The sequence below is a fragment of the Staurois parvus genome, unplaced genomic scaffold (assembly GCF_062004578.1).
Source record: "Staurois parvus isolate SC_StPar_1 unplaced genomic scaffold, SC_StPar_1.0 ptg001970l, whole genome shotgun sequence".
Taxonomy (NCBI): domain Eukaryota; kingdom Metazoa; phylum Chordata; class Amphibia; order Anura; family Ranidae; genus Staurois; species Staurois parvus.
The window spans coordinates 65,001-78,991 of record NW_028319766.1 but is presented as its reverse complement, the minus strand read 5'-3'; the positions used below and the strand labels follow the sequence as shown (position 1 = coordinate 78,991).

Below are 13,991 nucleotides of genomic sequence, written 5' to 3'. Positions count from 1 at the left end.
TTGCACCCCCCATAGAGGAGATGTAGAATATTGCACCCCCCCCCCCCCATAGAGGAGATGCAGAATATTGCACACCCCATAGAGGAGATATAGAATATTGCACACCCCCATAGAGGAGATGCAGAATATTGCACCCCCATAGAGGAGATGCAGAATATTGCACACCCCCATGGAGGAGATGCAGAATATTGCACACCCCCATGGAGGAGATGCAGAATATTGCACCCCCATGGAGGAGATGCAGAATATTGCACCCCCTATAGAGGAGATGCAGAATATTGCACCCCCATAGAGGAGATGCAGAATATTTCACCCCCCATAGAGGAGATGCAGAATATTTCACCCCCCATAGAGGAGATGCAGAATATTTCACCCCCCATAGAGGAGATGCAGAATATTGCACCCCCATGGAGGAGATGCAGAATATTGCACACCCCCATAGAGGAGATGTAGAATATTGCACACCTCCATAGAGGAGATGCAGAATATTGCACACCCCCTATGTAGGAGATGTAGAATATTGCACACCCCCATAGAGGAGATGCAGAATATTGCACACCCCATAGAGGAGATGCAGAATATTGCACCCCCCATGGAGGAGATGTAGAATATTGCACACCCCCCATAGAGGAGATGCAGAATATTGCACCCCCATGGAGGAGATGCAGAATATTGCACACCCCATAGAGGAGATGTAGAATATTGCACCCCCCATAGAGGAGATGCAGAATATTGCACACCCCATAGAGGAGATGCAGAACATTGCACACCCCATAGAGGAGATGCAGAACATTGCACCCCCATGGAGGAGATGCAGAATATTGCACCCCCCATGGAGATGCAGAATATTGCACCCCCATGGAGGAGATGCAGAATATTGCACCCCATGGAGGAGATGCAGAATATTGCACACCCCCATAGAGGAGATGTAGAATATTGCACACCTCCATAGAGGAGATGCAGAATATTGCACACCCCTATGGAGGAAATGTAGAATATTGCACACCCCCATAGAGGAGATGCAGAATATTGCACACCCCATAGAGGAGATGCAGAATATTGCACCCCCCATGGAGGAGATGTAGAATATTGCACACCCCCCATAGAGGAGATGCAGAATATTGCACACCCCATGGAGGAGATGCAGAATATTGCACCCCCCATAGAGGAGATGCAGAATATTGCACCCCCATGGAGGAGATGCAGAATATTGCACCACCCATAGAGGAGATGCAGAATATTGCACCCCCATGGAGGAGATGCAGAATATTGCACCCCCATGGAGGAGATGCAGAATATTGCACCCCCATGGAGGAGATGTAGAATATTGCACCCCCCATAGAGGAGATGCAGAATATTGCACCCCCCATAGAGGAGATGTAGAATATTGCACCCCCCATAGAGGAGATGTAGAATATTGCACCCCCCATAGAGGAGATGCAGAATATTGCACACCCCCATAGAGGAGATGCAGAATATTGCACCCCCATGGAGGAGATGCAGAATATTGCACACCCCATAGAGGAGATGTAGAATATTGCACCCCCCATAGAGGAGATGCAGAACATTGCACACCCCATAGAGGAGATGCAGAACATTGCACACCCCATAGAGGAGATGCAGAACATTGCACCCCCATGGAGGAGATGCAGAATATTGCACCCCCATGGAGGAGATGCAGAATATTGTACACCCCCATAGAGGAGATGCAGAATATTGCACCCCCATGGAGGAGATGCAGAATATTGCACACCCCATAGAGGAGATGTAGAATATTGCACCCCCCATAGAGGAGATGCAGAATATTGCACACCCCATAGAGGAGATGCAGAACATTGCACACCCCATAGAGGAGATGCAGAACATTGCACCCCCATGGAGGAGATGCAGAATATTGCACCCCCCATGGAGGAGATGCAGAATATTGCACCCCCCATGGAGGAGATGCAGAATATTGCACCCCCATGGAGGAGATGCAGAATATTGCACCCCCATGGAGGAGATGCAGAATATTGCACCCCATGGAGGAGATGCCGGGAGAGGGACACTTGTGGAGGGCAGAGCTCATTACAATAGCAGTGCTGAGCTCTCAGATGTCAGTGTCATTCCAGTCGTGTCTCCTCCCCCTGGGCGGGGCCTCGGAGGGGGGAGTGACAGATTGTCTAGGCTCAGGCTGGAGGCTGGCTGACACTGTAGGAGAAGCAGCCGGTGTGATCGCAGGTCGGGCTCAGGAACAGCTTGGATTTACCGGCAGGAGAGCCCCGCCAATCGCCCCGGACCGGCCGGCCCCGCACTGGGATTATTCTTCTTCTTGATACATTGTTGCAATCATGGATTGAAAGTCTTGTGGCTCCGACTTTGCTGGGATCTGTTACATTGTCTCCGCGGGTTGCACGCTTTCCTGGATCCATGGAGTGACCCCGGCTTCTCCTGGCTCGGAAGATCTCATATCATTGGTGGGAGTGGGGGGTCCTCTGCAGGGGATCTACAGTCCTGTCTGGGCGGATGTTACTGGGAACCATGAACTTTCTGCTTTCTTTTCTCTGGGGCTTGCCTTTTCTGCTCTCTATCCACACTGCCCAGGTAAGATCTATAGTACTGAATGAGCCCCCTGCACACAATGGAAGAATGCCCAACCTATACCCAATGGAAGGGCGTGTTCCCATTTCCAGGGTGGGGGGTGGGTGCAGATGGGAGATGGGGAAGGTTCCTCCAGGGTGCAATGTGGTGACCCTTCACAGGGCATTCTAATGGAAGGTGAAAAGTCTTCTCGGAAGTTTTGCTGCCTTTTGTTGTCATTGGAGGTGTTCCTGGACTCTGAATGGAGAGCAGGCAGGCTTCCCCATGGTCTCTAGGAACACGCTAATGGATTACTTCATTTCCCTGCCTGAAACTGGCTCCAGGCACCAGCCCCTTTCCTTGGGCACATTGCATTTTCCATAAATAACCGCACTACACAAGGGACGTCATTTCTAAAGTCTACGCCACCTTCCGTATGGGTGGATGGATCCCTTTCTCAACCTTTGTAGCCCAGGGGAACCCCTATAAAAAAAACAAAAAGGTCTTGAGGAACCTCTAGTAGAAGGAAGCTCTACTAAAACCAGTTAATCAGAGGTCAATGGGAAAAATGCCCCCCTTACATTGGTGGTCAGTAACCTTTTATCAACCTTTGTACCCCAAGGGAACCCTTAAAAAAAATTACAGGTCTTGAGGAACCTCTAGTAGAAGGAAGCGCTACTAAAACCAGTTGATCAGAGGTCAATGGGAAAAATGCCCCCCTTACATTGGTGGTCAGTAACCTTTTATCAACCTTTGTACCCCAAGGGAACCCTTAAAAAATTACAGGTCTTGAGGAACCTCTAGTAGAAGGAAGCTCTACTAAAACCGGTTAATCAGAGGTCAATGGGAAAAATGCCCCCCTTACATTGGTGGTCAGTAACCTTTTATCAACCTTTGTACCCCAAGGGAACCCTTAAAAAAAATTACAGGTCTTGAGGAACCTCTAGTAGAAGGAACCTCTACTAAAACCAGTTAATCAGAGGTCAGTGGGAAAAATGACCAAATTATATTGGTGGTCAGCAACCTTTCTCAATATTTGCACCCCAAGGGAACCCCTAAAAAATGACAGGTCTCAAGGAACCTTTAGTTGAAGAAACCTCTACTAAAACTGGTTAAGCGGAGGTCAGTGGGAGAAATGCCCAAGTTATATTGGTGGTCAGAAACCTTTCTCAACCTTTGTACCCCAGAGGAACCCCTAAAGAAAAAATGTATCGGTCTTGAGGAACCTTTAGTAGAAGGAAAGTCTACTAAAACCGGTTATTTAGAGGTCAATGAGAGAAATGCCCAAATTATATTGGTGGTCAGCAACCTTTCTCAACTTTTTGTAACCCAGGGAAGCTCTATAAAAAAAAATGACAGGTCTCAAGGAACCCCTAGTTGAAAGAACCTCTATTAAAACCAGTTAATCAGAGGTCAATCTAAAAAAATGCCCCCCTTACATTGGTGGTCAGCAACCTTTCTCAACCTTTGGGAACTCCTAAAATAATTTACAGGTCATGAGGAACCTCTATTAAAACCAGTTAATTGGATGTCAGAGGGATAAATGCCCCCCTTACATTAATGGACAGACCTTTTCTTAACCTTTGTACACCAGGAGAATCCCTAAAAAAAAAAGAGGTCTCAGGGAACCTGTAGTAGAGGAAGCCTCTACTAAAAAAAGTTAATCAGAGATTATTGTGGAAAATTCCCCCCCATACATTGGTGGTCAGCAACTTTTCTCAACCCCTAAAATAATACAGGTCTGGGCTAACCCCTACTAAAACTGGGTAATTGTGAGTCCATGTGAAAATGCCCCCCTTATATTGATGGTAAGCAATCTTTAATAACTCCTAAAATAATTTACAGGTCTCAGGGAACTTCTACTAAAACCAGTTAATCAGAGATTGAGAAAAATGCCCCCCTTATGTTGGTGGTCAGCAACCTTTCTCCATCTTTTGGAATCACTGAAATAATTTACAGGTCTCAGGGAGCCTTTACTCAAACCGGTTATTCAGAGGTCCATGGGAAAAAATGCCCCCCCCCCTTACAAATTTTCTACCCCAGGTGAACCCCTAAAAAGAATTACAGGTCTCAGGGAACCTTTACTAAAACAGGTTAATCAGAGGTCCATGGGAAAAATGCTCCCTTACAAGCTTTCTTCCTCAGGGGAACCCTTCAAAAGATTTACAGGTCTCAGGGAACGTTTAATAAAACTGATTAATCAGATGTCAATGGGAAAGATTACATTGGTGGTCAGCAACCTTTCTCAAGCTTTGGGAGCCCCTAAAATAATTTACAGGTCTGGAGTAACCCCTGATAAAATCGGTTAGTTGAGGGTCAATGGGGAAAAAAACGCCCCCCTTACTTTGGTGGTCAGTAGGAAGAAAGCATCCCGTAGAGTGGCGGTCAAAAATGTCACCCTTACAGTCAAATAGATCCCTGGTCCCACGCTGCTGGCTTTGGCGGTGGCACTGAAACTAAGCAGGCACTGTCAAATAGGAGCTTAATCAGCTGAAGGAACCTCTAGCAACCTCTGGTGGAACCCTGGTTGAGAACGGCTGGTGGACATTCTGACAATGTGGACCTTGAAATATTGCATACGGCTTTTGTTTTCAGCTCACCTGAATATGTGCAGACTTGGGCAATGCTGAGATCCTGATGGCCAGGATTTCATAAATTGCATAATTCTCCCTCACAGGAGATACATCTGCATGCAACATATTCAGGAGAGTTGTAAATTTGCGATTCTCCATTAAGTTTTGCCGAATGAGGCTGATCTATGCATCGGCGTGCATGTTGCTGGTGGAAATGTTCGTGTAGCTCAAGTCTGGTGGGTAAGGCTGAGGCAGATCGGTGCAGATGTGGGTCATTTACATTACAATCCTTTTGTCCGAGAGCTGGAAGCAGTTGATTATGGTGGGAATGGATACATAGCATTAGGAGCAATGGTTGGCGTTGGGTTCCAATGCCCATGTTGATGCTTTCACAAGCTTTCCTCTAGTCCCCTGACTTCTGAATCCCAAGACTGACAGGCAAGGGTCACGTGTGTCTAGTACAGGGTTGGACAAATTCAGGAGGTAGTCTGTCCCATCCCAGGAGCCAGCTCCTTTGACAATGACTAGAGAGAACCTCAAAACTTAGGTGCCAGCTGTAATTTTTGAGGCTCGTTGGCCACCTGGCACCTAGGATCTGTCCAGCCATGGTCTTGTATATCCATAATCTTCTTCTAAAAAAAACCCTGATTCAGATTGGCCGAGTGGACACTTTATAAACTCTCCTCAAAGTTGCCGTGACTAAGAGCGTAGAGATCCCCAATCTGCGAGTCGTTCCTGACCCGTGACCACTCTTTACCTACCAGTTTATTGATGGTATGAATGATTAGCAATGGCTTGTTAAACACGGCCAGATCCCGGCCAAATAAACCTCGTCCTTTACCCGGATCCTACTACAGCAAAGTGTATAGGTGGCACCAAGCGCTGAGTATTTCATTCTTGAATGAATGTGCTTCTGTGCCTGAGAGGATCTCCCACTGTGAGAATTCGCTGTGGATTTTTTTTTTCTTGGTGTAAAAAAAAAAAAAAAAAAAATCAATCTCTTTCAAAAAAAAAAAAACATCCTGTAGTCAATTGGATTATTAAAATATTTATGAAATTTGGTGGTAGCACTGAGAGGGCATTTAACCCCAACTGCCCCCCCCCCCCCCCACCTCAGGGAAATTACCCATTTTTTTTTTTTAACCGTTTGCTGGGAAAACCGGTCTGCTATATTGCCATAGATACAAGGCCGGGAGGAGTTAGCGGGGCAGCGTGTGACCAGACTGTTAATGGTCGCTCAAGTTTCTTCTGAGGGTTACTTGGCCCCCTTTTTTTTTATTCTGACGACAGATCAGCGGGGCGGGTAAGCGATGCGGCTCAGGCTGCACGTACGCTTTTTTCCAAATGTAAACCACTCTTGAGACAGACTAAAGGCCTTTAAATCTCTTTCATGTGACTGGGCCAAGCGGGTTTTTTTTTTTTTTTTTTTTTTCTCTCCTTCATCTCACCGAGCACATTGCCAGCAATAAGTAGGCCTCAGCCCATGGTGTGAGTTGGAAATGCCCTTGAATGCAGACACTGTGCACTTTCCTGACCGATCATGGCTTCCTCCCTTGCACTTTGAGGTCCATGTGAAGCCTTCTCTTTTAGCGAGGGTCCTTGTCTGCTCCTAGGCTTTATTTTTACTAGTGAGCCTAATTGTTTTTCCAAGCATTTACAGTTGCACATCTCAGCTAATGAGGAAGGAGAGATTGTGGCAAGACAGGAGGGGAGGGAGATAGTTTAACCCCTTCGCTCCCTCGAAAGCTGAGCCTTGTGACTCAACTGTGATCGAGGGAGGAGACCAGGCACCAAGCTGTTCAATACAGTCATTGTAAGGCCTGTCCCTTCCAAGGACACGGCGTCTTTAACTGCGTTCGTTCACATGGTCTATTAATGTTGTAATGTTGAGAGTTTTCCAAATAATTGGCTTAGATTGATGTGGCAAATGAAATATGGAAGTCAGGGACTGAAGGCAGCTGTTTAGTCCTTGTTTCCATTTCTAAAGCATGTCCTACTCCTATGGTCGTACGAAGACCAGAACACGGGGGGCACCTTTTATATAGGACAAGGAGGTAGAGGGAATTCGGACACTTTCACCATTTGGGGGCCACAATCTACGACCTCTCAAGAGTCGGCAAGGTCAGGCTTTTTTTTTTCTTTTGGCTATCGCTGGCTGTTCTACCTGCCGAAGACGTCAGCGAAGTGTCACATGCGTGACTTCTAGTGACCTGTAGTACAGCTTTAACCCCTTGGTTTATAGAATAGTTCCTCTTTGTGTTGATGTGAAATGATATGGGAATATATACGATGAAGTTAGATACTATGGGGAGAGATTTACTAAAGTTGGAGCACTCGGAATCTGGTGCAGCTCTGCATGGTGGCCAATCATCTTCTAACTTCAGCTTGTTCAATGAAGCTTTGACAATGAAAGCTAAAATCTGATTGGTTTCTATGTAGAACTGCAGCAGATTTCACACTCCCCAGGTTTAGTAAATAACCTCCTATGGATAAATCTAGTTTTGGTGTTCGGGAACGTAGCATCTCTAGGTTTCTTGAATTGTAGCTATAAGTTGATCAGCATGTAGGCTGCTGTGGGAATCCAGAGCTGGTTTTATACATTACAGCTGTACATTTGCTGTAAAGAATCATTGTTCGCTGGGGTTTCTGGAAAACCTGGACAGGATTCAAATGTAAAGTTGTTGCGTATAGAGCAGCTTAAATTGGTTACTGTATTCCTGTAGGAGTGAATGACGTCTGTAGGATAAAGAGTGGTTTCCCGACTCCAGCTTTTGCTGCAAGTGAAGCTGTTCGCGGTATATGGTTAAGGGCACATTTTACACCCATGTAAAGTATCCTATACTAGAATCTAGAAGAAAATGTTTTACTCTTTTTACCCTTAAAAGCATTTTCAGGTCTTGGAATGGCTGCTAAAACCAATTCGTAGAGAGTCGATAGGAACAATGCCCCTTATATTGGTGGTCAGTGGAAAGAAAGCCCCTTTCCTTATCGCGGTGTTCAGAATGCCACCCTTACGAATAGCTAAAAGAGATTATAATCTCTTATAATTATTGGCCAAGAATCTGATCTGCGGACAAAATGTGTACCACATATTAAGGCTTGGAACAGAGTATCAACTTGTATGAAACCATATAGAATATTCGGTATGGATTAAGTAGAGCTGTAATGGCTACTGCTTCATTTACCTCTACAGGTCTTTCGGTTTCTCAACATTGACCCTCTATATCAGTCATTCTCAACAGGGTTTTTCCAGAGATTGCTTGGGGGTCCTTGAGATGGGGCTGATCAACCTCTCATTTCATGGTCCTGGGGCCATCAATAATTATTGGTGTCAGGCCTCTGACTTGGCTAAGAGGCTTTGCCCCGAGGACCATGAACTGAGAGGTCGATCAGCCCCATCTCAAGGAACCCCAAGCAATCTCTGGAAAAACCCTGTTGAGAATGACTGATATAGAGGGTCAATGTTGAGAAACCGAAAGACCTGTAGAGGTAAATGAAGCAGTAGCCATTAGAGCTCTACTTAATCCGTATCGAATATTCTATATGGTTTCATACAAGTTGATACTCTGTTCCAAGCCTTAATATGTGGTACTCATTTTGTCCGCAGATCAGATTCTTGGCCAATAATTCATGAACAGATTGTTAATACTGCAGCATCATTTGCAGGAACTGGTATATAGAGATCTAGCGAGGAAGAATTTGGATGCCCGTGTAAATGATTTTACAGATTGATTGCACATTTACCAAGATCAGCAGGGACAGATCTGAAACCTTGCCTGGTGCCTCACGGTTTGTTCGCTGTCCTGCAGGTTAAGGACCTCTGCTCTGTTTAATCCTCCTCTCTACAGCAGAGGCTGAGCTCAGTGCCCAGTGCCTTATCAGCCCATATCTGCCACTTCGATCTTACAATCTGATAACCGGGTGCACAAGGCGCCTCTGCGAGGGTCACAGGTTGTTGGCGAACGGAGAAATTTGTCATGGGAAGATGAAGCAAGAATTTCCAGTAAACGTACATTAACCTGGATTAATTGAGAGCAAGAAAAAGGTTCCTCCTCTTGGTGGTAGACTTGTCATGTTAAAGTAGGGTTTCTCAACTAGGGTTCCTCTAGAGCAGGGGTGTCCAAACTATGGGTCCAGCTGTTGAAGTACTACAAGTCCCATCATGCCTCTGGGTGTCTTGCCTGTGGATGTTGGAGTTTTTCAAGGCCTCATGGGACTTGCAGTTCCTCAACACCTGGAGGGCCATAGTTTGGACACCCCTAGAGGTTTCTATAGGTTCCTTAAGCAATGAGCAATTTCTGCCTTTCAGATAAGTTCCCAGTGACACCGTTGATTTTTTTTTTTTGCTATCTTTTAAGGAGGGAATTCTTCTCAATGACCACAAGTGTAAAGCGCATTCCATTCACTGACCATCACACTAATGCAGTTTCTAAACTAGGGTTCCTCCAGAGGTTTCTAGGGGTTCCTTGAGCAATTTCTGCCTCTCCCATACGTTCCCACTGACACCGTTGATCTTTTAGCTATCTGTAAGGGGATAATTCTTCCCAATGACCACAAATATAAGGAGCATTCTTCCCACTGACCATCACACTAATGCAGGGGCAGACTGACAGCTCATGGGGCCCCCGAGCAATAGGGGACAATGGGGCCCCTGTGTCTTTACCCAAACTCAAAAAAGCCTATGAAAAAGGTACCAGGGGCATCTCATGGGGCCCCCTACTGACCCCGGGCCCTCGGGCAGTGCCCGAGTTTCCAAATGGTCAGTCCGCCCCTGCACTAATGTATCCTGAGTTGTAAATATGGTCACTTTTAGCAGAGGTACCCCGAGACCCAGAAAGTTATTATAAGGGTTTCTCTGTGTTGAGAAAGTCTGCATTAAAGGTTCAACATGCAATATCTGAGGATGACATTAGCGCCTCTCCTTTTTCCATGAACTTTAAATTCAGACGGATCCATCAGACTAAACAGTGTGATAAGTTGGAAGGTTGTTCATAAAGAGGACGTGTTGTATTATACTCCAGTAGATGAGAATTTGCTCCCTTACCATTTTACATGAATTTTTTTTTATGCCTCTTGGATGTGTGCCCGAAATTGTGATGAAACAGTCAGTGAAGGGTCAAGTGGTCAGTGTACTGCTTATGGGTGAGAAGACAGCTTGCTGTGCAGGGCTGCAGGTTCTGACAATTCCGGCAAAGCAATGTCAGCAGGACTCGGCTTTTACTGCAAGGGAAAAGGTCACATCGCATAGCAAAGCTCAGTCACTGCAGCAGCTTTAACTGTCTCGTTTTGGAGGGCTCCGTGTTCTTTCCGTGGCAGACTTGTACATACTGAAAGTACATTCAGGACCCATAATCATGTCTTTATTGTGTCCTTGGAAGTGCCTTCTTCAGACCATTTTGGTTGGCAAATCAGAGATCTTCCACTTGGACGTAGTGCCCAGAGAGGAGGTCTCGATTATCAGCAGACACAACAGCTGTTTTAACCTTCATTAGGCCAAGAGTTGAGTTGCATATTTTGTATACGTGTTGTCGGCTCGTTTTCAAGATAACCAATACAGTAACGGCGTTTGCAAACTCCCCCAGGGGTATAGTTGCTTTAACTTTTAAAAAATTCCATAGTTCTAAGTTCCACGGTGTCTGTAAGACCATAATTTTATTAAAAAAATGTTTTCATGAAGGGTACGTAGACTTTCTTTGTACACAGAAACCTTCTCTTATGCTGAGAACTGAGTTAATGTCACGGGGAGACGATTAGCTCAATCCCAGCTTGTGATGTGATTTCATCACCGTTCTGTGTCATTTGGGGTCTCCTCTAATCCACGGCTTTTGAGAATTCAGCATGTATAAAGCACAAGACGTTTCCAAAGGTTCTACAAGGGAGCCTCTTCTGGTGGGCCATTTGGAGCTGTCTTGCCAAGAAAGTATATGTTTGGATTCCTTCTTTTGATTTTTGGTTGGACCCCTCTGTGAATTTTTGCTGGCCTAACTTGAGTCCCTGTGCAAAGCTGTGGAATTGCGTTCAGCCTGGATTAAATATTATTCTCTCCACATATGCTTGGTTTTATTCAGGACTACAATTAGAGGAAGGATTTACAATGAATAGGGGTAATAACATCATTGGCCATTGATGCCCAGCTGCTGTGTGTTCTTGTAATCTGTACATGTTTTCAGAAGAAGTCAGATTTGGAGCTTTGTTTCGGGTATAATATGCTGTTTGACATGTTTGTCAGGGTTTGACAAATCTCAGGAGCAAGGTAGCCAGCGCTCCCTAAAAATGACAGCTGGTGCCTTTTAACTTTTGAGGTTTCCTCGCTGTTGTCGGTGGAGCTGTCCCCTGGATTGGACAGACTGGCGCTTGAATTCCATATAAATTGTCCACCCCTGATGTATGTAATTTTCTAGTGATTCTGTACCACTGTTACAATGGTTATTGTCTAGATCAGCCTTTCCCAATCTTTTATACCCCAGAGGAACCCTTGACATGCTCTTCAGGTCTAGGAGAACCCAAAATTCATTGGAGATCAGTTGGATACATTTCCTTTACATTGGTGATAAGTAGGAAAAAAAGCTTCCCTTACAGTGATGGTCCAGTTAAAAAAAAAAGATAATTTAGTGTCATACCTCTGGCTCTTCCAAGTGGCATTGGCCCCAGCAGGCACCGTCACATAGCAGGTCCATCAGTCACATCACAAGAAACCACTAGCAACCCCTGGAGGAACACTAGTGTTCCATGGAACCTTGGTTGAGAATGGCTGTTCTAGATATTTGACAGGTGCTGCCTGCTTTCTCTTTCGAATAGTTGTCACCCATGATAAAACCGCTGCGGAACTAGGCTGCTGAAATCCTTCTTAATCTACTTGTACATACTATGGACCTCAAGGTCTTGTAGATTGGAAGCCTGTTGGCCTTTGCTTATGGATTTCCTTTTGAGGTTTTTGTTGGCTGCCACTGATGCTCCTTGGTGAGCAAAATGTATGCGTTTTACTAATGTCAAGGGACTATCAAAAGGGCCTGCAGACCTGGAATATAAAGAACAGTATAATATACATTCCAATAATTATTGGGCTGCTGAAGTCAGACTTGAGAATGCTGATGTAAGAATGTGATGGATTGCTGCATTTGGCATATTTTGTCTTCTACGTTGTTTGCCTCCCGTTGACTTTCTGAATATATAAATTGGTTGGAATGTCTTTTTCCCAAACATCTCACAGGATTTCTGTATGTATTATTGAAAATCATAGTTAGACCTACTGGGCACTGCTTTAATCAATGTGATATGGTTGACAAATCAAATAAATTATTAACCACTTGGCCCTGGAAATGTTGAGGGACCTCCATACCATTGCGATCTGAATATAGGACACATGGTGAATAACAGGGAAGAAGGTAGGTTTTTTTTGGTTTTTTTGTTTTCCCCAAGGCAGAAATATATAGTTTCAGTGACTTCCATGGAAGTTTGAGTGTGTTGCACAATGTACCAGCCTGTGTGCACTGCTCCTGTTATTGCAGTGTAGACTTTGAACTCGTCAGAAATGTGTCACACATGCAGACATTTAACATGCAAGGCCTATGCCGACCTGTTTGTTTTTGCTGCTGACTGACCTTCAGATATGTCAGATCTGAACAGGGAACAGAGGCCACATGTATACACCCCCTGGAATTGTCTTTCTGCATGGTTAGCTGGTGTGTGTCTTCTCCTGACATGGTCCAATTATTCCCAGGTGTATTAACTGTCACTCCAGGACATTGCTTCAACAATGGATTAATCAAGCGACAGGTCTAATTAGCACATTACCGAAATACGTGATGTATTCTGGCTGCTGTTTTGTACACGTATTTCCACATCCCACGTATGCTATTATGTGTCCATATGGAGACCTAACGGAGCTAAGGGAAGAACCTCAAGACGATGTAGGAGAACATTTCATCCAATTACGTGTTCACATGTATATTTCAAAGCATCTAATGTAACTATCGCTATTTGTCATTTATTTATTACAGGTGTATACATATACAGGGGCGGACTGACCATTTGGAAACTCGGGCACTGCCCGAGGGCCCGGGGTCAGTAGGGGGCCCCATGATATGCCCCTGGTACCTTTTTTCATAGGCTTTTTTGAGTTTGGGCAAGGGCACAGGGGCCCCATGATCTCCTATTGCCCGGGGGCCCCATGAGTTGTCAGTCCGCCCCTGGATATATATATATTTATTGTACATTCACATCAGTCCCTAACTCTCAAGGGGTGTACAATCTAAGGTCCTTAACTCGCATACATACACATACTAGGGCCAATTTAGACAGGAGCCATTTAACCTACCAGCATGTCTTTGGAGTCTGAGAGGAAACTGGAGTACCTGGAGGAAACCGCACAGGGAGAACATGCAAACTCCATGCAGGTACTGCCATGGTTGGGATTAGAACTGATGACCCCAGGTAGATAGAGCTAACCTGTTAACCACTGTGCTGCCCCATATGGCTCCTGTAATCCTCTGCACAGCAGTACTTGGACCTAAATTACTTTGCTCAGTGTTGTCAGTCTAACACTATGAACATGCCTACAGGAAAGGAAGCGCATGCTTGACATTTCAATATGCTGCTGCTCCTTATTGTCTATTCAGTTAGTTGGGCTGGACCGGTGACCACTCTGTCAGAACACTTGAAAAATGTAGTAGAGAAATATGAGGTTACTGACCCAGCTGACACAGGAAACCATACGCCTCAAGGTCATCTTTAAACTAGAGAGACTGCAGCCCCGTCCAATTATTCTACTAGAGACCAAGCCAACTCAAGCTTATACCTGCTAACCAACTTCATCAGAGACGTTTGTCACAAGAGAGTGCTAGAGACTGAGACTGCCAT

At 45.2% G+C, this 13,991-nt stretch overlaps 1 protein-coding gene across 7 annotated transcripts in view; it reads left to right on the top strand.

Annotated features, from left to right (window-relative positions):
* The first annotated feature begins 2,187 nt into the window (after nucleotides 1–2,187).
* VEGFA (vascular endothelial growth factor A) overlaps nucleotides 2,188–13,991 on the top strand; it is a 49,989-nt gene continuing 38,185 nt past the window's right edge. For all 7 annotated transcript variants that reach the window (XM_089664618.1, XM_089664617.1, XM_089664616.1 and 4 more), the window contains exon 1: nucleotides 2,188–2,583. In XM_089664618.1, coding sequence (XP_089520744.1) covers nucleotides 2,506–2,583 — 78 coding nt within the window. In that variant the 5' untranslated portion in view covers nucleotides 2,188–2,505. The remainder of the gene's footprint in view (nucleotides 2,584–13,991) is intronic.